Source organism: Hypanus sabinus, unplaced genomic scaffold (assembly GCF_030144855.1).
Source record: "Hypanus sabinus isolate sHypSab1 unplaced genomic scaffold, sHypSab1.hap1 scaffold_209, whole genome shotgun sequence".
Lineage (NCBI taxonomy): Eukaryota > Metazoa > Chordata > Chondrichthyes > Myliobatiformes > Dasyatidae > Hypanus > Hypanus sabinus.
The window spans coordinates 452,417-475,871 of record NW_026780194.1 but is presented as its reverse complement, the minus strand read 5'-3'; the positions used below and the strand labels follow the sequence as shown (position 1 = coordinate 475,871).

The 23,455-nt window shown below is 44.2% G+C and overlaps 1 protein-coding gene across 1 annotated transcript in view; it reads left to right on the top strand.

Annotated features, from left to right (window-relative positions):
* Positions 1–23,455, top strand: part of LOC132387680 (zinc finger protein 850-like) — a 98,574-nt gene that overhangs the window by 7,661 nt on the left and 67,458 nt on the right. The window contains exon 3 of the mRNA XM_059960053.1: positions 431–1,774. Coding sequence (XP_059816036.1) covers positions 752–1,774 — 1,023 coding nt within the window. The 5' untranslated portion in view covers positions 431–751. The remainder of the gene's footprint in view (positions 1–430; positions 1,775–23,455) is intronic.

Genomic DNA, 23,455 nt, shown 5'->3' with positions numbered 1-23,455 from the left:
GAGGGGACATAGTTTTAAGGTGCTTGGAAATATATACCGAGGGGATGTCAGGGGTAAGTTTTTTTACACAGAGAGTGGTGGGTGCGTGGAATGCACTGCCGGCTATTTGTGTGAGAGTGTTTCAGTTACTGTGGGGGAGGAACCCATGCAGCTCAGTGGGAACAGGGAATAATACCAATCGAGAGAGTCAAACTGAGCCAGGTCACAGATTGGAGATGGCAGATTCTTATAGAGACAGGAAGAGCGTCAGAGAGTTTAATGGTCATTCCAGATACCAGCACTGTGCCCAGTTAGAAGGTGATTTCTCTCTCCAAATTGGGTTAAACTTCACTGTAACAGTGTGATGTCAGAACACACCTTGACAACTCAAGTGATCTCAGCTGAAATGTTGTTCTGCACCAATTGATGGATTTTGTAAATCTTTTCACAGGTTAAAAATGACAAGGAATTTGTCTATGGGAATGTCTAACACAACACACATGTTTTGCTGTCTCTTTTGATATTTAAGAAGTGGAGCAAGGGATTCACTCGATTATCCTTCCTGCTCAGACTGTGGCGAGGGATTTACTCGGTCATTTCAATTGAAGGTACATCAGCAAGTTCACACCGGGACAAGGCCATTCACCTGTTCTATTTGTGAGAAAGGATTCAGTCGTCTTCCCACCTGTGGACACACTAGTCAGATCACACTGGGCAGAAGCTCTTCATCTGCTGAATTTGTGGGGAAAGATTCATTTTGTCATCTAACCTAATGGCTCACCAGCGAGTTCACACCAGAGAGCGGCCATTCACCTGCTCAGACTGTGGGAAGAGATTCACTCAGTCATCCCAACTGAAGGCACATCAGAGAGTTCACACTGGAGAGAGACCATTCACTTGCTCAGAATGTGGGAAGGGATTCACTCAGTCATCCGACCTACTCACACACCAGTCAGTTCACACTGGCGAAAGGCCATTCACCTGCTCAGACTGTGGGAAGGGATTCACTCAGTCGTCCGCCCTAATGGCACACCAACGAGTTCACACTGGGGAGCGGCCGTTCACCTGCTCGAACTGTGGGAAGAGATTCACTCGGTCATCCCAACTGAAGGTACATCAGCGAATTCACACCGGGGAGAGGCCACTCACTTGCTCAGACTGTGGGAAGGGATTCACTCGGTCATCTAACCTAATGGCACACCAGCAAATTCACACCGGGGAGAGGCCGTTCACCTGTTCAGACTGTGGGAAGGGATTCACCTGCTCATCCCAACTGAAGGTGCATCAGCGAGTTCACACTGGGGAGAGGCCGTTCACCTGCTCAGAATGTGGGAAGAGATTCACTTGGTCATCCCAAATGAAGGTACATCAGAGAGTTCACACTGGAGAGAGGCCGTTCATCTGCTCGGACTGTGGGAAGGGATTCATTTGCTCATCCCAGCTGAAGGTACACCAGTCAGTTCACACTGGGGAGAGGCTGTACACTTGCTCAGTCTGTGGGAAGGGATTCACCCGGTCATCTCAGTTACTGAGACACCAGTCAGTTCACACTGGGGAGTGGCTGTTCACCTGCTCAGACTGTGGGAAGGGATTCACTGAATCATCTCAACTGAAGGTACATCAGAGAGTTCACACTGTAGAGAGGCCATTCACCTGCTCAGACTGTGGGAAGGGATTCACTCGGTCATCCGACCTACTGGCACACCAGCGAATTCACACCGGGGAGCGGCCATTCACCTGCTCAGACTGTGGGAAGGGATTCACTCGGTCATCTAAGCTGAAGGTACATCAGCGAATTCACACTGGGTAGAGGCTGATCACCTGCTCAGACTTCGGGAAAAGATTTTCTCAGCCAAATCAACCAAGTAGGCATCATTGAGTTCTTACCGGGGAGTGTCCGTTCACCTGCTGTGAATGTGGTAAGCAATTAACTCAGTAATCAGACACAGACATACTTTATTATTCCTGAGGGAAATTGGGTTTCGTGACAGTCGCACCAACCAAGAACAGGAAATATAGCAATATGAAACCATAAATAATTAAATAATACTAAGTCAAGTATGCTGTTACGTACCCAGTAACTGGGTTAACAGACCAGCAGAAATGGAAGGATATGTTGGTGTCTGGTGGTTCTTTAACTAAAGGTGTTTATTCGTAAAATAAACCAAAGAGTATCAATAATGCAAATATACATATAAAACAGGTTAGCAATAATAAACAAGCTCTATCAATATCTAGGGGTATATGAATAGTCATAAGAGAATATAAAGTTCAGTTCAGTTCGTCCATGCTGAGGTAGCTGTTGCTGTGCTGCAATTGGAGAGAGAGAGAGGGGGGCAGAAAGCGACCAAGAGATTGGGCAGCTGCAGCAAGCAAACCTTCTGTTGTCTTCTTATTCCGTTGTACCATTGTGGTCATTCGGTTATGACCCCTCCGTTCTCAGCTAGACTGTTCTTCAGTGGTGGACTCATCACCCTGGCATGACTGGACACACACACAAGTCCCCACCAGCCCTGCCGTCACACTGTGAGCCTTTGTGACCGATCTTCTGATTCGGTCCTCTAAGCCCCCACCTTCCTGTGGGTGCACAACACTCGGTCAGTGTCCACTGGTGTGTTTGAAGAGTGTCTCCCCAGACCCGTCTTTTATCCCCACTGACGGGGTATCAGCCATCCATCAACTCAATATGTCTATGTCCATCAAGCTAGGCCACTCCTGCTGTCTCTTCAGGAATGTTAACGAGCAAAGAAGTGTCCCGGCAGCAAAAGGTTTCGTTTACCTGTCCATCAGTGAAGCAGCCATAATACCTAAATCAGTCGTCTCTCTCTTATCTGTAGCAGATATCTCTACCTCTGTTCTTCATCTCTCTCTCACTCTCATTAGCTGCATAGTCCTCAAAGGGGGGGGGGGAAGGGTCAGCTCTGGACCCCATTTCCATCAGGTCTGTTCAGCACACATAACACCCCCACCCTTCAAAGAATCTTCACCGGGTTGAAAATTCACTAGTAAAGCACATTACAGAGTCTAATCTAATACAGAAGTGGTCTTTAACTACAAGGATAACACAGGTATACTTTCAAATTAACACCTGGATAAACAATCAGCAATTACATTGTCATTTCCCTTTACATTTTGTATTTTAATATCAAATTCTTGTAACAACAGACTCCAACTAAATAACCATGTATTTTTATTCTTCATGTTTGTCAAAAATACCAAGGGGTTGTGATCAGTATAGACTATCACTGGTTTCTACGCTGGACAAATGTCGACCTCAAATTGCTGTAATGCCAGGGTAAGTGACAGTAATTCTTTTTCTACAGTGGAGTTAATTCTTAGCTTAGGTGTATATCATAAAGAGTGAACCAATACATGTGTGATTATAATGTAGTACATTACAGAAGTTTGTGCAAATAGTAATCTCTGGTTTACTGCTAAACCTCACTTTCAGTCAACCTGCTATGATATCATCTTTAACTTTCACAAGCTTCGTCCAGAAAAACAAAGCTGATCACCAAATAAACTAAGCCCATTTTCTGAACTTCCACACCCACTCATTAATTTTAAGCAGGTCATTAATTTTATCTTCAGGATATTTAATTTGATTAGTTTCCTTGATGACACTAGCAGATGGTCTCTCTGGGCCAAAACAACACTTTAAGTTCTGCCTCTCCAAATCACATACTTGAGCAACATCACCAAGTTGTTTATCCTTAAATTTCAAAACAAACATCTTGTTAACAAACCATTGTTTAGTTAACGGTCTCTTCCCTTTGCACAACAGTCCTGGAACCAAACCCGAATTTACATTTACTTTATTCAAAAGTCGAGTAACACTTTTTCCCTCAGTATCTTCAATAACATCCATCTCACCAGCTTTTATCTCATCACTGACTTTTAATACACGTGACTGAGAATCCTCACTCTCTACTGGTGCCAAGGTTAACCCTTTCTTCATGGAACCAAGTCCATTTGACCCAAAAGGATTGCATTCCTTTTTAACCAAATCAGACATTTCAGACCTTTCCTGAGTCTCCACACAAGGTTCAGTAACCTGAACACAGGCCAATGGGACAACTGCCTCTTCTAGGCTTTCAATACCAGTCCCAGTTTCAAATTCCAAGTTCCCCTTATCCTCCCAGTTACTCTCTGGGCAACACCCATCTGGAGTAAACTCAACCTTGCAGGTTAAAACAACCTCGTCTGCTAACCCAGCGGACTCCCTCAAGGTAGCGGCATCCTTTTCATCTCGGAAAGCCTTTGCATTATTGAGAACACACTTAAATTCTTCAACTACAACCAGCTCTGTCAATCCAGAAACATCATCCGTGTCCAACCCTGGACCTTCTAACTGCCACATCTGTTCCTCATCTTGGCTCTGTGCCTCCATAAATTCCTTGCTCACTCCAAAATGTCCACCCAGGGGTATCTTATGGGCCAATTTCAAGATTCTGTTCCTTGACAACACTGACTCTGCTTTGTCTCCCTTACTTTCTTTAGCCCCACTATTCTCCGTTTTACCATCCTCCAACCTCTCCTGGTACGGGGCTGGTAAAAACGTCTCAGCTAAATCAAGGTTGGACTCGGCTAAATCAGGGGTTGTCTTAACAGCTTTCCTCGACATTCTTCTGGTGACTGCACCTGCGGGATTAAATTCAGGAACTATGGGTGGGGGCTCAGTCCTGGCAGGCTTACTCGTGAGCTGAACTGCAGAGGAGACATCCCCCCCGGCCAGGTCATTCCCGAGTAAGACATCTACATGGGGTATCGGGAGTGCAGCCCGTACCCCTGTCATGACTGGTCCAGATACCAGGTCACTCTTCAGAAATACTTTATGTAACGGTATGGCCTCAGTTCCTTTTCCAACCCCTTCTATCACGTTCACGTCACCAGTATCTGCCTCACTATTGAATTCCAATGCTCTGCTGAGGATTAAGGACTAAAAAGCCCCAGTGTCTCTCTAGATTCTTACTGGCACTGGGGGTGACCCCTCCCTCACAGGTACCAACCCGGTTGAAAGGGATTTCTCACATCCCTCCTGAACTCGGTTTAGCTCCTCTTTTAACGGCATTTCAACCGGCTTAACACAGCCCGTCGGCGCGGTCGCCTTTCCTTTCCCCGTCTCCTTCTTTGGAGCAAAGCACTTAGATGCTATGTGGCCAGATTTCCCACTGTTATAACACACACCGCTAGGAGACCTGCCAGACGGCTTTTCCTCCTTGTCTTTTCCGGTAGACCCCGGCTTAGTCTCAGACTTAGCCGTTAGGCTTTCTCTACCACCCCTACTACTCCTGTGGTAGCACTTATTTGGGGAAAATTTCATTTGATGGGTTAAGGCGTATTCATCTGCTAGCTTGGCAGATTCTGATATGGACTTATTCTTCTTCTCGTTCAGGTATCTCCGGACATTATCCGGAACACAATCTTTTAATTCTTCAATCAGGATCATCTTTCGTAGGCAGTAGAAATCCTCCTCAACCCCTTCTGCAGCGCACCAACGGTCAAAGTACACACACTTGTTGTATGTAACCTCTGTGAACATCTGATTCCACTGCTTCCTTAAGTCCCTGAACTCTTGTCTATAGGCTTCAGGTACCAGCTCATAGGCCTGAAGGATAGCCAGTTTTGCTTCCTCATAATCCTCTGCAGCCTCCATAGACAACACTGCATATGCACGTTGAGCCTTCCTTTTAAGTACACTTTGTAACAACACCACCCACTTATCTCTAGGCCACTTCTGGTTCACGGCCACTTTTTCCCTACAGGAAAGTGTTCTAACAACTCTGCCTTGAATATCTGCATCGTGACATAATGTTCAGCTATCTTACGTTGCATCTCTGCCATCATCATCCCTTTCTTAACCTCCTTGAATTCGAAGGACTCCACCATTTCCCAAAACTCAGACTTTTTAGCCTTCTTTAATGCCACAAAGTCTGGACTTAACAGAAACTCGTCAACATCCATTTCTGCTGCCTGTCTTTCTGGTTTCTCACACAACCAGATCAGATAAGGGAAATCTATCATTTTAGCTAAAGGCGTTTATTAGTAAAATAAGCAAAACAGTATCAATAATACAAATACACATATAAAGCAGGTTAACAAAAATAAACATAGAAGTGTAGGAATAATAATCAATAATAAGAAACAAGCTCAATCAATGTCTAGGGGTAAGTGGAAACCAGCGCAGGACCAGCCTATTGGCTCAGGATGTCTGAAACTCTGAGGGAGGAGTTGAAAAGTTTGATGGCCACAGGCAGGAATGACTTCCTATGACGCTCAGGTTTACATCTCAGTGGAATGAGTCTCTGGCTGAGTGTACTCCTATGCCTAACCAGTACCTTATGGAGTGGATGGGAGACATTGTCCAAGATGGCATGCAACTTGGACAACATCCTCTTTTCAGACACCACCGTCAGAGAGTCCAGTTCCACCTCCACAACATCACTGGCCTTACGAATGAGTTTGTTGTTTCAGTTGGTGTCTGCTACCCTCAGCCTGCTGCCCCAGCACACAACAGAAAACACGATAGCACTGGGCACCACCGACTCATAGAACATCCTCAGCATCGTCCGGCAGATGTTAAAGGACCTCAGGAAATAGAGACGGCTCTGACCCGTCTTGTAGACAGCCCCAGTGTTCTTTAATCTAACCACATGTAACTCTCGCTTTGGCCCTCAGCTTAATATGGGGGGTGATAGACCCGCAGCCCGGCCAAACTAAAGAAATCTCGTTTTGGTGGATGCTGTGTGCCGTGTCCCCTGTAGTAAATCAGTACCCTGAAATACAAAACAGTACACAATATGTGATTAAATGATTGAGCTTTATAATTCTTACTTTGACCCCAGGGTTAGTAAAGAAAACAAAAAAAAAAAGAAAAAGGGCCCAGTCTCTCCATTCACGTCTTCTCATCTCTCCCCAGCAAAAGAGCACAAAATCTCTCTTCCAAACTCACAAGAAAGAACATTTCTCTCATTGGATAGCCTCGCACTGTCACCTCTAGTCATAACCTAAACATTGTTATACTTGTGACAGACTACCAGTTTCACACTGGGGAGAAAGTTTCAATAGGCTGCATGCTGGATATTTGTCCATCACTGTTGCTGAATGCAAGTTCGAGACTGACTGTCGGTGCTGAACTCTGCAATTATTGCTGCTGCTCACCACACCCAGTCCTGCACCCTGGTCACTGGGCATGGGAGGAGTTTTTTCTGCTGCACATTCACCTTTAATGGGACGGGAGTTTAATATTCTGGGTCTAAGACAAATAAATCAGTTCTATGTTAAACTCTGTCTTGGTGAATTTACAACACACCTAGTGTACAGTAGAGAGTCAACTCGGGCCAGCTGGACCCAGTGATTCTGTCCACAACAGTCCTTGTAAATCCTCCGGTTTTCCCCCTCTCACTCTCCCTGTGGTGATGGGTTCCTAACAGTCACCACTCTGTGGGTGAAAAGGTTTCCCTTGAATTTTCTGCTGACTGAAGAAGTCGAGCTGACTGCAGTTCTGTCTGAGATGTTCTTCAGTTAAACTCCTTAATCACATCTCATTTCCACATTATGGGTCACTTTCCCTGCTTCTAAAGTGTTGTTAGAGAACACCACTGTTCTCTAAAAACTGAAAGCAGAATGGGAAACGATTAGTTGAATGCTCAATGAAGCAGGGTCGGAAACCAGAGGCGAGTCTGCACAGGGCAGAGTTTGGGGGTCTGGATGATATTTGACGTAAGAACATATGATGAGAAGGGGATCAGCAGCAGAATGAGGCAATGAATGACAGAGTAGCAACATTTGGAAGCTGATTGACAGAGAAAATAATTTGGTTGTCTGACTGATGACACAAACAATACCTGGGGTGCGGTGCTCCACTGGTTGAGGAACATGTGTGTGTTGGGAATGGTTTTATCTGTTGGGGGAGTTGTTCCTGTTTGTTTATCCTGTAATATTATATCTGGATGGTTCTTATGGATTGTCCTATCTGAAATAATGTATTGATTATCATCTAATTTGCAAGATTTTGACACTAAAACTGTATTGGGCTTGAATTTATTGTACCTTTATGAAGTGATGGAGGGCATTCATGAGTTTGTATTTTAAAGCAAGATTTTAGTGAATGATATTTGCCATTTCTTTGTAACTTTGTAAGTAATCAGATTGAGTAAATCTGCTGCAGGATCCTGGAATGTGTTGGATTGTGTCTGATTTCTCTGGCATTTTCTGCACTAACTTCCTCATTTGTTAATATTTCATGTATTTTTGATGTTTCCCCCCTTTTGTCAAACAACTTGTCCTGTATTTCTGCAAGGAACTCCTTTGTTTTTTAGGGGGAGAGGTCTCCAACTCTCAGTCAGGTGCTCAAGGCTTCCTTGTCACCACCTAGTCTACTCAGATCATTGGGATGTCTCCCATGGAGGGTCATACTCATTCCACTGGTTAAAGTTTTCTTCCGGAGTGATGATTGATTGTTCTGAGTTGGCCTCTCATGTACGTGTTCTGGTCTGTATTTCTTATCACGATTGCAAATACACACATGGAGTGCTGAATCCTGTTCATTTTTGATGAAAATATATACTTAAAAGTATTATCTGACTGTTTTTTCGTTTTTTTTATTGAAGTTCATCATAAAACAAAAATTTCCAGAAGATGTATTTCAGACATTGTAAATATATATCATATAATCATATATGCCACAAATCCCCACATAGAATTTATCTGAGGTATACACTTCTATAAGTGTGAAAGAAAAAACAAGCAAAAGGAAAAAAAAACTATGTACAAGTAGGGAGTGATCTTTTTTTATAACATATTCATTGATTTGTGAGAATAAAAGCAGGCCTAGAGGGATTATGTAGTTAAACCATTTTTCCCAGTATGAATCAATTTGTTCCAGATTATGATTATCTTCTCCATCTTGTCCATTGTAATTTCCATCCATGCATTTAAAGTTGGGCTCTCCTGTGATAACCATTTCCTAGTAACAGTCTTTTTACCAGCTGCCAACAATATATTCATTAAATATTTATCTTTTTTCAACCATTGAGGTATACATCCAAAATATATGGTCTTACTCCCCAAGGGTATTTCATATCTAACGATGCCATGTAGGGCATTGTGTATCCCCCTCCAATAGCTTTTGATAACAGGGCAGTCACAAAAAATATAATAATGATTTGCATTTCAATGTCTACAGTTTCTCCAGCAAACAGTGATGTTACTATCATAATGGGATTTCTGGGAGGGTGTAATGAAATATCTTATCAAGTTTTTCCATCCGAACTCCCTCCATTTCTGAGAACTGGTACACTTCCATTGATACCTCCATATTATTGTCCATTCTTCCTCAGATATAATTATCCCTCCTTCCTTCTCCCATTTTGTTTTAATGTTTGAAGTCAAATATGTTTTAAGATTTGACAAACTCTTATACATGCTTGTAATAATTCTACTACCGTTATCTGAATTATATGCTTTTCTAAATAGCTCTATCATGCATGTGCTTGCCTTGGATACAATTTTAAGCATCCTATTTACATACTGTCACAGTATTCCTTCTTTCATTATGTTGCAAAGAACTGTTATTCCTTTAGCTGTCCAGTCCTTAAATCTAGCATCCAATTTATTTGGTGTAAAATCTGAGTTATATGCACACCATTGAAGAATTGCAGTATCTCCCTCGAGATTATATTCTTTTATAATAGTTTTCCATATTAAGAGTCAATTTCACCCATGGATTATCAATAGTATTTATGTACCTTTGCAAGTTATTATCAGCCAAAACTGCTTGTATGGGGATGGGAAGTACCCGCTCCTCAATGTTTTTCCTTTGTGCGTCATACGATGGGTTGCTCCAGCACATCACAGCTCTCAACTGTGCTGCAAAATAATAACCTCGAAGAGGCCACATTCACCCTTTTCCTTTGCTAATTGCAAAGTTTTGAGATGAACTCTAGGCCTTTTACCTTGCCAAATATACCTTGATAACATCTTGTTCCATTCATTGAATTGATTTTGATTAATCTCTATTGGTAGGGGCTGAAAGAGCTATATCAGTCTGGGCAGTGTATTCATTATAATAGACTCACTCCTTGAACTGAAACTAAAAGAAAGGAATCCGGTTCCATCTTGCTATATATTCCTTAATGTTCTTTTTATATAAAGGCTGATAATTACATTCTGATAATGTTGCCTAATCTTTTAGCATAATGATGCCCAAATATTTGAAAGACTCTGTTTGCCATGCCCGGGGTTATCTACTTTCAATTTCTCTTGCTGGGCTGTAGTAATATGAAAGTAATTGGGTTTTATCTATGTTGATAATGTATCCTGATAATTGACCATATTGTTCAAAGGATTGCATCAATCAGGTAAAGAGTATGTTGGTTGCCCTAGATAGATCAAAATGTCATCCACGTAACAAGCCAATTTATGCTCTGCCCCTTTACTAGTAATTCCCCACTTTGTCTGATGTATTGAGCTAATGGTTCCAGATATAATGCGAAGAGTAGTGCTGACCATGCACAACCCTGTCTTGTGCCCCTTTCTAGGGTAAGACTATTTGATTAAATATCCATTGATTTTAATCCAGCGGTAGGGTTGTCATATAGTGCCTGTATAGTTTTAATAATTGTTATGGAAACCAAATCTATGTAAAACTCTGTAAAGAAAATTCTAATTAACCGAATCAAATGCCTTTTCAGCGTCCACGCTTATCACTATTGCTTTGATTTTATTTTTTTGTATATATGATCCATAATGTGAAGTATCCTTCGTATATTGTGCAAACACGAGGAAATCTGCAGATGCTGGAAATTCAAACACACACACAATGCTGGTGGAACACAGCAGGCCAGGCAGCATCTTTTGGGAGGAGCACTGTCAACGTCTCTGGCCGAGACCATTCGTCAGAACTAACAGAAAGGAAAGATATTAAGAGATTTGAAAGTAGGTGGGGGAGGGGGAAATGCGAAATGATAGGAGAGGACCGGAGCGGGTGGAGTGAAGCTGAAAGCTGGAAAGGTGATTGGCAAAAGTGATACAGAGCTGGAGAAGGGAAAGGATCATGGGACAGGAGGCCTAGGGAGAAAGAAAGGTGGAGGGGAGCACCAGAGGGAGATGGAGAACAAGTGGAGTGATGGGCAACTAAGCATGTCAGGGATGGGGTAAGAAGGGGAGGAGGGGCATTAACGGAAGTTAGAGAAGTCAATATTCATGCCTTTCTTTCTCCCTTATCACTATTGCTTTGATTTTTTTTTGAATATGAATTTGTATACAAGTTCCCTCTCTTCAGCAAGAGTCATTCCTTTACCGCCCAGCTGGCAGTTTCCGCAGCCACAACCCCCGCATTTTGGCTCGCATGCTGCGCCAATACTATCCCACTTCCGATTTCCACACTCCATTTCCATAGCGGTTTTCTAGAACACAGAAGATGACATCTGCAGTTTTATAAGTTTTGAGGCGAAGGTCTCTTCTGACTTTGTCGTCAAGACTGTCCAGCAGTTGAACCTTTTTCACCTCTCTTGAACCGGTCAGCTCTCGCTGCCTCTGGAGTGCTTCCCAGTCCTTTCTCCACCTGTGAAAATCACGTCTGCTGCCAGTAAACTTGGGAAGGGCCGTCGGTTTCAGTCTGATGGCTGGCGTGGGAAAATTGGAGGAAAAGCCCAATGCCGTCAGTGTTAGTCTTTCAGCATCCTCCTTTCTCCTTGCCTGTATGAAGTGGGCCTTCTTGGAAACCAGCTTGGGGACGTGGAGTTCGAGCCCCTTTAGGCGACTCTGAAGGTGCTTCCGATCCCCTGGCCGGTTCCATCGTTCCCACCTCCTTCGCTGTCTTTACCAGTCATTGCAGGTGGTTAAGCATGAAGCCATACGCCTCCTGGTGGCCATCGGGTTGTACAGCAGTGACGTCTTCACATTCATCCTCTGCTGCTTGTAGTACGGTGAGCAACTCAACATTTCCAAAGTTGGTCCAAAGAGTCTCCCGGATCAACCTTCTGATTTCCTTCAGTTTCAACTCACACTCATTTGCCGTCTTTGCCAGGTCGGCTTTTTGCTGTTCAGTTAACACAGCTACTTTCTATGTGTTCAGCACTGCCTCCCGTTCTGCGGTGAGTCCGGCCTCCGCATCATCATTGGCTTTCATGACTTTCTCGGCTTCTATTGTGAGTTTATTGAAACTCACTCTGAGCTCCTCTTCAGACATGTCTTCATAGGTCCTGGTAATACTGTTGGCCAGACAAGAAAACAATCTTTTTGCTGTCATTCTCTCTAGCTTGAGTTGCTCAACTGATTTCCCAATAGTTTGATCAGCCATGTTTGATTCCATCTGCTGGCTGTTCACAGGTGAGAGTACAACTTTTTAGTGATGCTTTGATGTTGTTTTATCTGAACTTGATTTCCTTCCTTTTTCAGGACTCCAGGTTATTGCTCTTGCTGGTCCAGTTCAAAGCTCCCAGATTTCTTTTTCCTGGTCAAACAGTGCTGTCAAGCAGTATTTTCACTGTCAACCAGTTTTTCACTGTCAAGTCGGAGTTCTTGCTCCCATGTGCAGCTTCCCCACTTGAAAGGGACTGAATACGCCTACCCGAAGGTTTTAACCGGATTCCACTCAATGACCTTTTCCTTTCTTTTTCCTTTTTTATTTTTATTTTCGCAAGTGTGGCAGTTGGTAATTATTAGTCAGTAGTCATAAATAATCAGCGGTAAGTCAGTCATTAGTCTAGTCAAGGATAGTCATAAGGCAGTGGTAGTAACATTAGGATTAGGTGAAAAACTGGCTGCCTGTTGGACTTCGGAGACGATTTTGGACCTGCACCTCCGTTTCTCTACTGGACCGTTATGGTTCCAAACTGGGTGAACTCTCTCGAAGGTTCACAAGCTCTTCTTAAGCCTCGCATCGTTTTCAAGAAGTGCCTGCGTGCGATGACCCGATGGCGGAGTTAACCCAAACGCAGTGACAGCAGTGCTCCTTTCCCTGAAACAGTCTCAACAATTATTTAAAGTTCGGCATCTTACCGCGGGTTGTGACGCTACTCCTGGCTGCCGATGTTATGCTGCTCTTGGACTTCCACTGTGACGCTGCGGGGTCCGCCCAAATGTTCTGGGCAGAAACCGCCCTCAGGCAGTAGGTTCCGTCCTCTCTGCCAGTGCAGTCTTGCTCTTCCTTAATACCTTCCTGAAACTCAAGTTTGACTTGACAATGATGCACATTTGGTGGAGGTGGCCGAGAGAATCTCTTCCCAAAGACTGAGCAGGTGAATGGCCTCTACCCATTGTGAACTCGCTGGTGTCTCAGTAGATTAGATGACTGAGTGAATCCTTTGCCACATTCTGAGCAGGTGAACGGCCTCTCCCCAGTGTGAACTCGCTGGTGATTTTGTAGATCAGATAATTGTGTGAATCCCTTCCCACACTTCGAGCAGGTGAATGGCTTCTCCCCAGTGTGAACTCGCAGATGTCTCTGTAGGGTGGATGAACTACTGAATCCCTTGCCACAGTCTGAGCAGGTGAATGGCCTCTCCCCAGTGTGAACGTGTTGGTGACTCTGTAGGTTGGATGACTGAGTGAATCCCTTCTCACAGTCTGAGCAGGTGAACAGCCACACCCCAGTGTGAACTCGCCAATGTACCTTCAGTTCAAATGACCGAGTGAATCCCTTCCCACAGTCTGAGCAGGTGAACGGCCTCTCCCCAGTATGAACTCGCTGATGTACCTTCAGTTGAGATGACGAAGTGAATCTTTTCCCACAGTCTGAGCAGGTGAATGGCTTCTCCCCAGTGTGAACTCGCTGGTGACTCTGTAGGTTGTATAACTGAGTAAATCTCTTCCCACAATCCGAGCAGGTGAATGGCTTCTTCCCAGTGTGAACTGACTGGTGTCTCAGTAGGTGAAATGATTGAGTAAATCCCTTCCCACAGTCTGAGCAGTTGAATGGCCTCTCTCCAGTGTGAACTCGCTGATGTACCTTCAGTACAGATAACTGACTGAATCCCTTCCCACAGTCTGGGCAGGTGAATGGCCTCTCTCTAGTGTGAACACGTTGGTGAACCAGTAGGTGAGATGATCGAGTGAATCCCTTCTCACAGTCTGAGCAGGTGAATGGCCTCTCTCCTGTGTGAACACGTTGGTGTGCCAGGAGGTGAGATGACTGAGTGAATCTCTTCCCACAGTCTGAGCAGGTGAATTGCCTCTCCTGATTGTGAACTGACTGGTGTCTCAGTAGGTGAAATGACCGAGTGAATCCCTTCCCACAGTCCGAGCAGGTGAACGGTCGCTCCTCAGTGAGAACTCGCTGGTGAGCCATTAGATCAGATAACCGAGTGAATCCTTCCCCACAAATTCAGCAGATGACCAGCCTCTGCCCAGTGTGAACTGACTGGTGTGCCCACAGGTGGGATGACCGATTGAATCCCTTCCCACAGTCTGAGCAGATGAACGGCCTCTCCCCTGTGTAAAATGACGGACGTGCCAGTTGGTCAGATGACCGAGTGAATCCCTCCGCACAGTCTGAACAGGAAGGATGGCTGATTGAATCCCTTGCTCCTTAAATATCTAGTCAGAGACAGCACAACTGGTGTGTTGTGTTTCAATTCCCATAGACAAATTCCTTGGCGATATTAATCTGTAAAAAGATTTAAAAATCCATCAGTGGGTGAAGGACAACATTTGAGATCACTTGAGTTGACAAGGTGTGATCCGACATCACACTGTTACAGTGAAGTTCAACAAAAGTTGGAGAGCAAAATCACCTAACTGGGCACAGTACTGGTATCTGGAACGACCCTCAAACTCTCTGATGGTCTATAAGAATGGGGCACTTATGCCATCTCCAATCTGTGACTTGGCTCTGTTTGACTCTGTCCATTTGAATTAGTCCCTCTTCCCACTGAGCTGAAAGGGTGTCTGGCCCCACGGTAACTAAACCCTCTCACACAAATAGCCTTTGTTGATGTGCAGCTGGGGTTTTCCTTTATGTAATGTTAATTTAAAATGCCACGTTTCAATGCCATAAAAAATATCTCCTGACCTGGCTGGTGGCATAGTGGCATCAGTGCCAGACTTCGGGACGAAAGGTCCTGAGTTCGAATCCAGCCGGCTCCCCTGCACGCTTTCCATCCGTGCTGGGTTACGAGCTGGTGATCTCTTTGGAAACTCACCCGGCAGAATTTTCCCCTCATGTGGCCCTTAACATTTCACCTTTCACCCTTAACCCATGGCCTCTGGTTGTAGTCTCACCCCATCTCAGTGGTAAAAGCCAGCTTGCTTTTACCCTATCCATAAACCTCTAAATTGTCGTATAACTCCATCAAATCTCCCCTCAATCTTCTACATTCCAAGGAATAATGTCCTGGCCTTTTCAATCTCTCCTTATAACCCAAGTCCTCCAGACCTGACAACATCCTTGTGAACTTTCTCTGAACTCTTTCAAAGTCTTGACATCTTTACTGTAGGTTGCTGACTAAAACTGCACTCAATACTCCAAATTAGGCCTCACCAATGTCTTGTACAAAGTCAACATAACATACCATTCAGTACTTCGGTTTATGAAGGACTATGTGCCAAAATCCTTCTTTCCGTCCCTATCGAACTGTGTCACCAGTTTTAGTGAAATATAGACCTGTATTCCCAGATCCCATTCCTCAACAACACTCCTCCATGTCCGATCAGTCACTGTGTAAGACCCACCCTGGTAGGTCCTACCAACATGCAACAGCTCGCACTTGTCTGCATTGAATTCCATTTTCCATTTCGCAAGCCATATTTCCACCTGGTCCAGTTCGCACTGCAAGCCATGATAGTCTTCTCACAGTCCGCTGAATCCCCAGACTCGGTTTCATCCAAAAATTTGCTGATCCCTAACCATCTTATTATCCAGATTACTGATACAGATGACAAACAACAACAGATCCAGCACTGATCCCTGTGGCTCACTACTAGTCACAGGCCTCCGGTCAGAGAGGCAACCAACTGCTATCACACTCTGGCTTCTCCCAAAGACAGTGTCTCATCCGATTTACTGTCTCATCTTGAATGCTGAATGACTGAACCTTCTTGACTAAACTCCCATCTGAGACTTTGTCAAGTGCCTTGCTAACGTCCATGTAGACAACATCCACTGCCTTGTCTTCACTTTCCTGATAACTTCCTCGAGAGACTCTATAAGACTGGTTAGACATGACCTACCATTTACAAAGCCATGCTGTCTATCCTTAATCAGTGCACACCTATCCAAATACTTATAAATCCGGTTCCTGCACATGTTCTCATAAATTTCCCACTACTGATCTCAAGCTCACAAATGTAACATTTTCTCGTTTCTCCTTAGAGCCCCACTCAAACAGTGGAACAACATTGTCTGTCCTCCAATCCTCCAGTACCTCACCTGTCGCTAAGGATGATTTAAATATTTGTGCTTGGGCCCCGATAACTTCTGCACTTGTCTTCCGCAGGGTCCCTGTGAACAACTGGTCAGGCCCTGGGGATTGATCCACACTAATTTGCCTCAAGACAGCAAACCCATCCACCTCTGTAATCTGTACAGGATCCATGAAGTTGATGCTGCCTTGCCTCACCTGTGTCCATCTCCTGAGCAAATACAGATGCTAAACTACTATTTAAAGCCTCCCCCATCTATTTTGTCTCCCGTATAGATTACCATTCTGATCGTACAGAGAGGGCATGTTTCTGTTCTGAGCTTCTCCATGTTTCTGTGACAGAGAAGCTGGCCAAACCTGACTGGAAGGGGAATCTGGTAGGAGTGACGACGGAGCAGCAATGGCTGGAGTTTCTGGGAGCAACTCAGGAGGTGCATGGTAGATATATCCCAAAGAACTGGAAGCATTGGAAAGGCAGGAGGACACAACCGTGGCTGAAATGAGAAGCCAAAGCCAATATAAAAGCCAAAGAGAGGGCAAACAAAAGAGCAGAAACTATTGGGAAGCTTTTAGAAACCAAGAGAAGACAACTGAAAAAATTGTCGGATGAGCTCACGGTGTGGAATTATGATATTGCAGCACCCAACAGTCTGAAGCATTGAGAGGAACAAAATACCCAGGGCCTCGATATCTCTTGAAAACCAAGGTTCCCTGCACCAGTTATCTTTCAACTTTTACTTTTGCAGGCACCTACAAACTCTACATCATCAAAATTTCACTTCTGAAGAACTCCCACTCACCAACTAATTATGGTATTTATCATAAATTATCGAATTAGTAAAATTATAAATTAGAAAATTATCATAATTTGCCAGAAAACAGCTTGTCCCAATCCACACTTGGCAGATCTTTTCTGACGCCATCAAAATTGACCTCTCTCCAATTTAGAATCTCAACCCGTGGTCCAGACCTCGCTTTTTCCATATTTACTTTGAATTTCAAGGCATTATGATCACTAATTTCTGTCAACAGCCCCGGATCATTTCCTAATAGCTTATTGCACAAGTAATTGCACATGCAACTTCTACATTGGGAATTCTACATCCCGATTAAGGGCACATTTGATAAACTCTACCCCAACAGTCTTTTTATGGTATGGGAGTCTCAGTCAATAGATGGAAAATTAAAATCACTTAATATATCAAGCTTTGTTTCTTGGCATGGTCTGTGATCACTGGAGAAAGATTTGTTCCTCCATATCCCTCAGACTGTTGGCTGGAACCAAGTCCCAGCAATGGCTACAATATCATAATACATGGTCCATCCATACTGGTTGTGTGGTGAAAAAAACACAACAGTGCTTCTTTCACCTCAGAACATTGAAAAGTTTGAATTGGGGACCTAAATCCTAAGAACTTTTACAGGGTCACAACTGAGAGCATTGTGTCTGGCAGTGTCACTGCCTGGTATGGGGACTGTACTTCCCTCAATTGCACAACTCTGCAAAGAGTGGTGCGGACAGCCCAGCACATCTGTAGATGTGAACTTCCCACTATTCAGGGCTGTAAAGAGGACCTGAAGGGTCATTGGGGATCCCAGTCAGCCCAACCACCAACTGCTCCAGCTGCTACCATCTGGGAAATGGTACCGCAGTATAAAAGCCAGGACCAACAGGCTCTGGGACAGCTTCTTCCACCAAGTCATCAGACTTATTAATTCATGCAGATACAAATGTATTTCTCTGTTATGTTGACTGTCCTGTTGTACATACTGTTAATTATAAATTACTATAAATTGCACATTGCACATTTAGACAGAGACATAATGTAAATATTTCTACAGCTCATGTATATGAAGGATATAAGTATTAAAGTCAATTCAATTCGATTCACCCCCTCCATTATCTGTTCTGTCATTCTGGCTCCCTCCCTGCCTGCAACTTTAAATACCCCACTAGCACTTGCAAGCTTTACTACTAGGAGATTAGTCCCCTTCTAGTTCTGTTCCCCTAACTATCGAATCCCCTATCACACCTTTGACTTACCTCTGCCAGATAATCCCTCCCCCAACAGTTTCGAAAGTGGTCCACCTGTTGTTGTGGGGAATGGCCACAGGAGTATTCTACGATGGCTGTTTAACCTCATTCCCCTTTCTGACTCTCAATCAGTTTCCTGTGTCCTGCACCTCGATGAGGCACACCTCTCTTTCTGTCATTTCTATCAGCCCCTCCCACTCCCGGCTGATCCAGAATTCATCCATTTCAAGTTCCAGCTTCTTAATGTGCAGGGTTACAAGCTGTAGCTGGATGCACATCTTGTAGGTGAGGGTATCAGGGACACTGGAGGTCTCCCCACCTTCCCACCAGTATCTCCTCCAATTTGTAATCACCAGTGTTCACAAAAACCTTGTGCTGTGCAAATTTTTGCCCAGTGACAACAACACGTGCACCCTGAATTTTATATAGAGAGATATTCATTTCTACAGCTAGCAAGTCACTGTCAACAAGCACTTTGATCTCCTCTGGGTTTCACTGACTTCATCCTCACTCTCACACAGCCAATGCAACAGGCCTGTAGCAGTACTGAAGGATTTTCTCGCCAGTGCTTTTGCACACCATATATACATTGGTAGGCAAAAGTTTGGGCACCCCGGTCAAAATTTCTGTTATTCTGACTAGTTAACTGAGTGGAAGATGAACTGATCTCCAAAAGTCATAAAGTTAAAGATGAAACATTCTTTTCAACATATTAAGCAAGCTTAGTGTATTATTTTTGTTTTTACAATTTCAGAGTGGAAAAAAAGGAAAAGAGCACCATGCAAAAGTTTGGGAACCCCAAGAGATTTGAGCTGTCAGATAATTTTTACCGAGGTCTCAGACCTTAATTAGCTTGTTAGGGCTATGGATTGTTCACAATCTTCATCAGAAAAAGCCAGGTGTTGCAAATTTCAAAGCTTTATAAATACCCTGACTCCACAAAACTTGTCCCAACAATCAGCAGCCACGGACTCCTCTAAGCCCCTGCCTAGCACTCTGAAAATTAAAATACATGATGCAGGAGAAGACTATAAGAAGATAGCAAAGCATTTTCAGGTAGCCATTACCTCAGTTCATGATGTCGTTAAGTAATGGCAGTTAACAGGTGCAGTGGAGGTCAAGTTGAGGTCCAGAAGACCGAGAAATCCTTCTGCGAGAACTGCTTGTAGGATTGCTAGAAAGGGAAATCAAAACCCCTGTTTGACTGCAAAAGACCTTCAGTAATATTCAGCAGACTCTGAAGTGGTGGTGCTCTGTTCTATTGTGCAGGGACACCTGTACAAATATGACCTTCATGGAAGAGTCATCAGAAGAAAACCTTTCCTGTGCCCTTGCCACAAAATTCAGCGTCAGAAGTTTGCAAAAGAACATCTAAACAAGCGAAACGATGAAGGGTGTCGGCCTGAAACATCGACAGTGCTTTTCCCTATAGATGCTGGCTGGCCTGCTGCGTTCCACCAGCATTTTGTGTAAACAAGCCTTATGCATTTTGGAAACAAGTCCTGTGGACTGATGAATATAAAAAAAGAACTTTTTGGCCACAATGAGCAGAGGTATGTTTGGAGAAAAAAAAGGTGCAGAATATCATGAAAAGAACACCCCTCTAACTGTTAACCATGGGGATGGGTCGACCATGCTTTGGGTTTGTGTTGCAGCCAGTGGCACGGGGAACGCTTCACTGGTAGAGGGAAAAATTAATTCAATTCAATACCAGCAAGTTCTTGAAGCAAACATCACACCATCTGTAAAAAAGCTGAAGATGAAAAGAGGATGGCTTCTACAACAGGATAATGATCATAAACAGACCTCAAAATCCACAATGGACTCCCTCAGGAAGCGGAAGCTGAAGGTCTTGCCATGGCCATCACAGTCCCCCGACCTAAACATCAACGAAAATCTCTGGATAGACCGCAAAAGAGCAGTGCATGCAAGACGGCCCAAGAATCTCATAGAACTAGAAGCCTTTTGCAAGGAAGAATGGGCAAAAATCCCCAAACAAGAATTGAAGGACTCTTAGCTGGCTGCAGAAAGCCTTTAGAAGCTGTGATACTTGCCAAAGGGGTTGTTACTAAATACTGACCATGCAGGCTGCCCAAACTTTTGCATATCACTGTATGCAATTTTCTTCCTGAATGGTGCTTCAAAAAGTTGGACTTCCAAATATCACTCTTCTTCCTACTTGCAAATTCTCCAGCAACTTTTGCATCACCACAATGCACACAGGTAACACCAGTTTCTGTATTGTACATAAATATTTCCCCTGAAACCTCCCTCAAGTGACGGACGGTGATGTACTCAGTGACGACAATGCCAATGAATATGAAGGGAAGGGCAGCAGTCTGTCTCACTGGAGTCTGCCACATTTGTGATGTGAAAGCTACTTGTTGCCCAGGGCAAAGGTGTTTGATATCGTTATGTGCCCAGAGAGAATTGGCAGAACATGTTCTCACGGGTAGAAAAGTCCAGAGCAAGAGCAGGCGGAGCAAGCAACACACAATAAATGCTGGAGGAACTCAGCAGGCCGGGCAGCATCTATGGGAAAGAGTACTAATGCTGAGTCCCGCCGGCATTTTGTGTCTGTTGCTTGGATTTAAAGCAGCTGCAGATTTTCTCCTGCTGCGGTTGGAGATAGAGCAAAGGTGATTTTCTTAACAGCTGATAGAAAGATTTTGTTCTCTTTTTCCGAGTTTCTAATCCTTGCATTCAGTTAGCTAGAGCTCAGCTCTGTCTGTAAGATCTATCTGCTCCCGTTCCCTGATTAGCCGGAAGCTCCCCGGGGCCCGTGTACGGATCGTGGGGCTGAGAGAGAGGAAAAAGACCTGCCTGTGCCGAGTTTACGGGCCACAGTTCTCACAGCAATTGTCACTCAATTAGAGTCAGAAAAGCCCTTAACTTGCCGCTCCGCCCGACATTTTTGTATACTGCACGCATGCGTAGTTATCGGAGACGGCAGCAACCCTGCGCCTGCGTATTTGATCGCTGCTTCAAACGACAGCGGAATTTTATTCGCGCGGCTTTATGGGTAACCATGGTGCTATTAAACATTTCTGCAAGCACAGGTTCCATGTCCATATCACAGGTTTTTTTTGTGTGTAAAAACTCAGCAGCTTTCTTAATGCAGAAAGCGGCTCCCATAAACGATACACTAAATATCAACAGGCATTTTGTGTATCTAATGCCAAAGTGCAATCCTCTTACAAATGCAGATCTGAAACAAAAGTGATTCTGCAGTTGCTGGAAATACAAAGTCGCACGCACACAAAATGCTGAAGGAGCACTGCAGTTCAGGCAGCAACTAAGCAGAGGAGTACACAGTCTGGACATGCTGAAGGGGCTCGGAATAAATGCTGCCCATTTATTCCTCTCCACATTTGCTGATTACCTGCAATGTTTTGTAGAAATTAACCATTTTGTTTTTCAATTGACCAGTTTCCAAATGTTTCCCATCTTTCATTCATAGCCACATCTTGCTAGTCTGGTTCCTCTTCCTCCTCCTGCTCGTAACCTCCAGATCCCATCTCTTTCCGGAGCCCCAGAGCCCTGATTGGAGCTGGAAACTCTTTGGTTTCTGACTCTGCTCCATCGAAGATTCACTCGCCATTCTGCTGTCAGGCTTTAGTGGCGCATTGCAACAACCCGGCTGTCTGAGGCACAGTCCTCTGAAATTAGTGGAAATGACACAAAATTTGAAAAGAGCAGGGAAAAAGGAGTTTAACCATCTTAGTCCAGAGCCCTGGGGAAATACTCAGCGAGCTCATCGTGTTAATTAGCCTGGGGAAATTCATGCAGGTGTATCAGATGATGAGACGCATTGATCGTGTGAAAAGTCAGTGGACTGCACTGCCAGCGATGGTGGTAGAGACGGGTACAATAGAGTCTTTTAAGAGAATCTTAGAGAGGTACATGGAGCTTAGGAAAATAGAGGGTTCTGTGGTAGGGTAATTCTAGGCATTTTGTAGAGTAGGTTACATGGTCAGAACAACATTGTGGGCCGAAGGGTCTGTAATTTGCTGCAGATTTCTCAGATTCTAAGAAATTCAAGGGAAATCTCTTCTCCCACAGAGTGGTGACAAGTTGCAACAGGGAGAGTGAGAGATAAGTTTTAAAATACTGATATGGAACAGAAAACTGGGCAGGGACCAGATAGACTGAGTGGCCTCTCTAGTCTACATTGTACTGAGATCACATTTTATTTACGCGGCTGCGACGAGAGACTTTCTGATTATTATGTCCATCCCGGCATTTGACGGTGGTAAACTCAGAGTCAGCAATGGTATTGTACCTCAGGAGTAGGTGATTAGGCTTTTTCGTTGGAGATGATAAACTGCCGGTAGTGTGTGTCTGGATGAGTGGGTCGTTTTCAGACTGGAAGGAGGTAGCGTTTGGAGTACCCCAGAGATCAGTCCCTGACCACAGTTGTTCACAGTTTAATGTCCTGGCGGAGGCAGCGAGATGTGAGATGCCCCAATCTGCTGGTGAGGCAGAAAGAGTGGAGTTGGGGGAGGGGAGGCTATTCACATGCAATTTCGTAGCTTTGCAATCAGTACAGAGTGCACTATGGGGCTGCAGTGGCGGGTTCCTTTGCTGGGATCCGTGCACAGTCACTGTGGACTGTGACAATTTTGTGAATAAAGCACCATTCTCCAATTTAGAATCCCAAGCTGGGGAACAAGCCTACCGATTGTATATTTAAGTTGTATAATAATAATCTGATAACCAGATAGTATAGCTCTCCACGACCTCTCTATCCAGTCCTTTCAATATTCGAATTCGTTTGTAAATTTCCCCAGCGGGCCATCAATACTGTCATCCGATGCATTGACAGTGAACTCGCTGAAAGAAAAGTAAAATTTTCTCACTAGCAACCCTATGGCTTCTAAGCAAAAACGTTACTTTACCTGCTTGATAATTATATTTTATGATAATTAGTGAGCGCAACCATGCAATACTTCGTCATATTATTAAAGTAAGTATTAAATGGCACTGCACCACTGCTCCAGCCGTCCGGCAGAGCTCAGGCCCGGTCCTTTCTCAATGCAACCGGCCTCGATTTACACAATCTCGGGATCAGCCCATA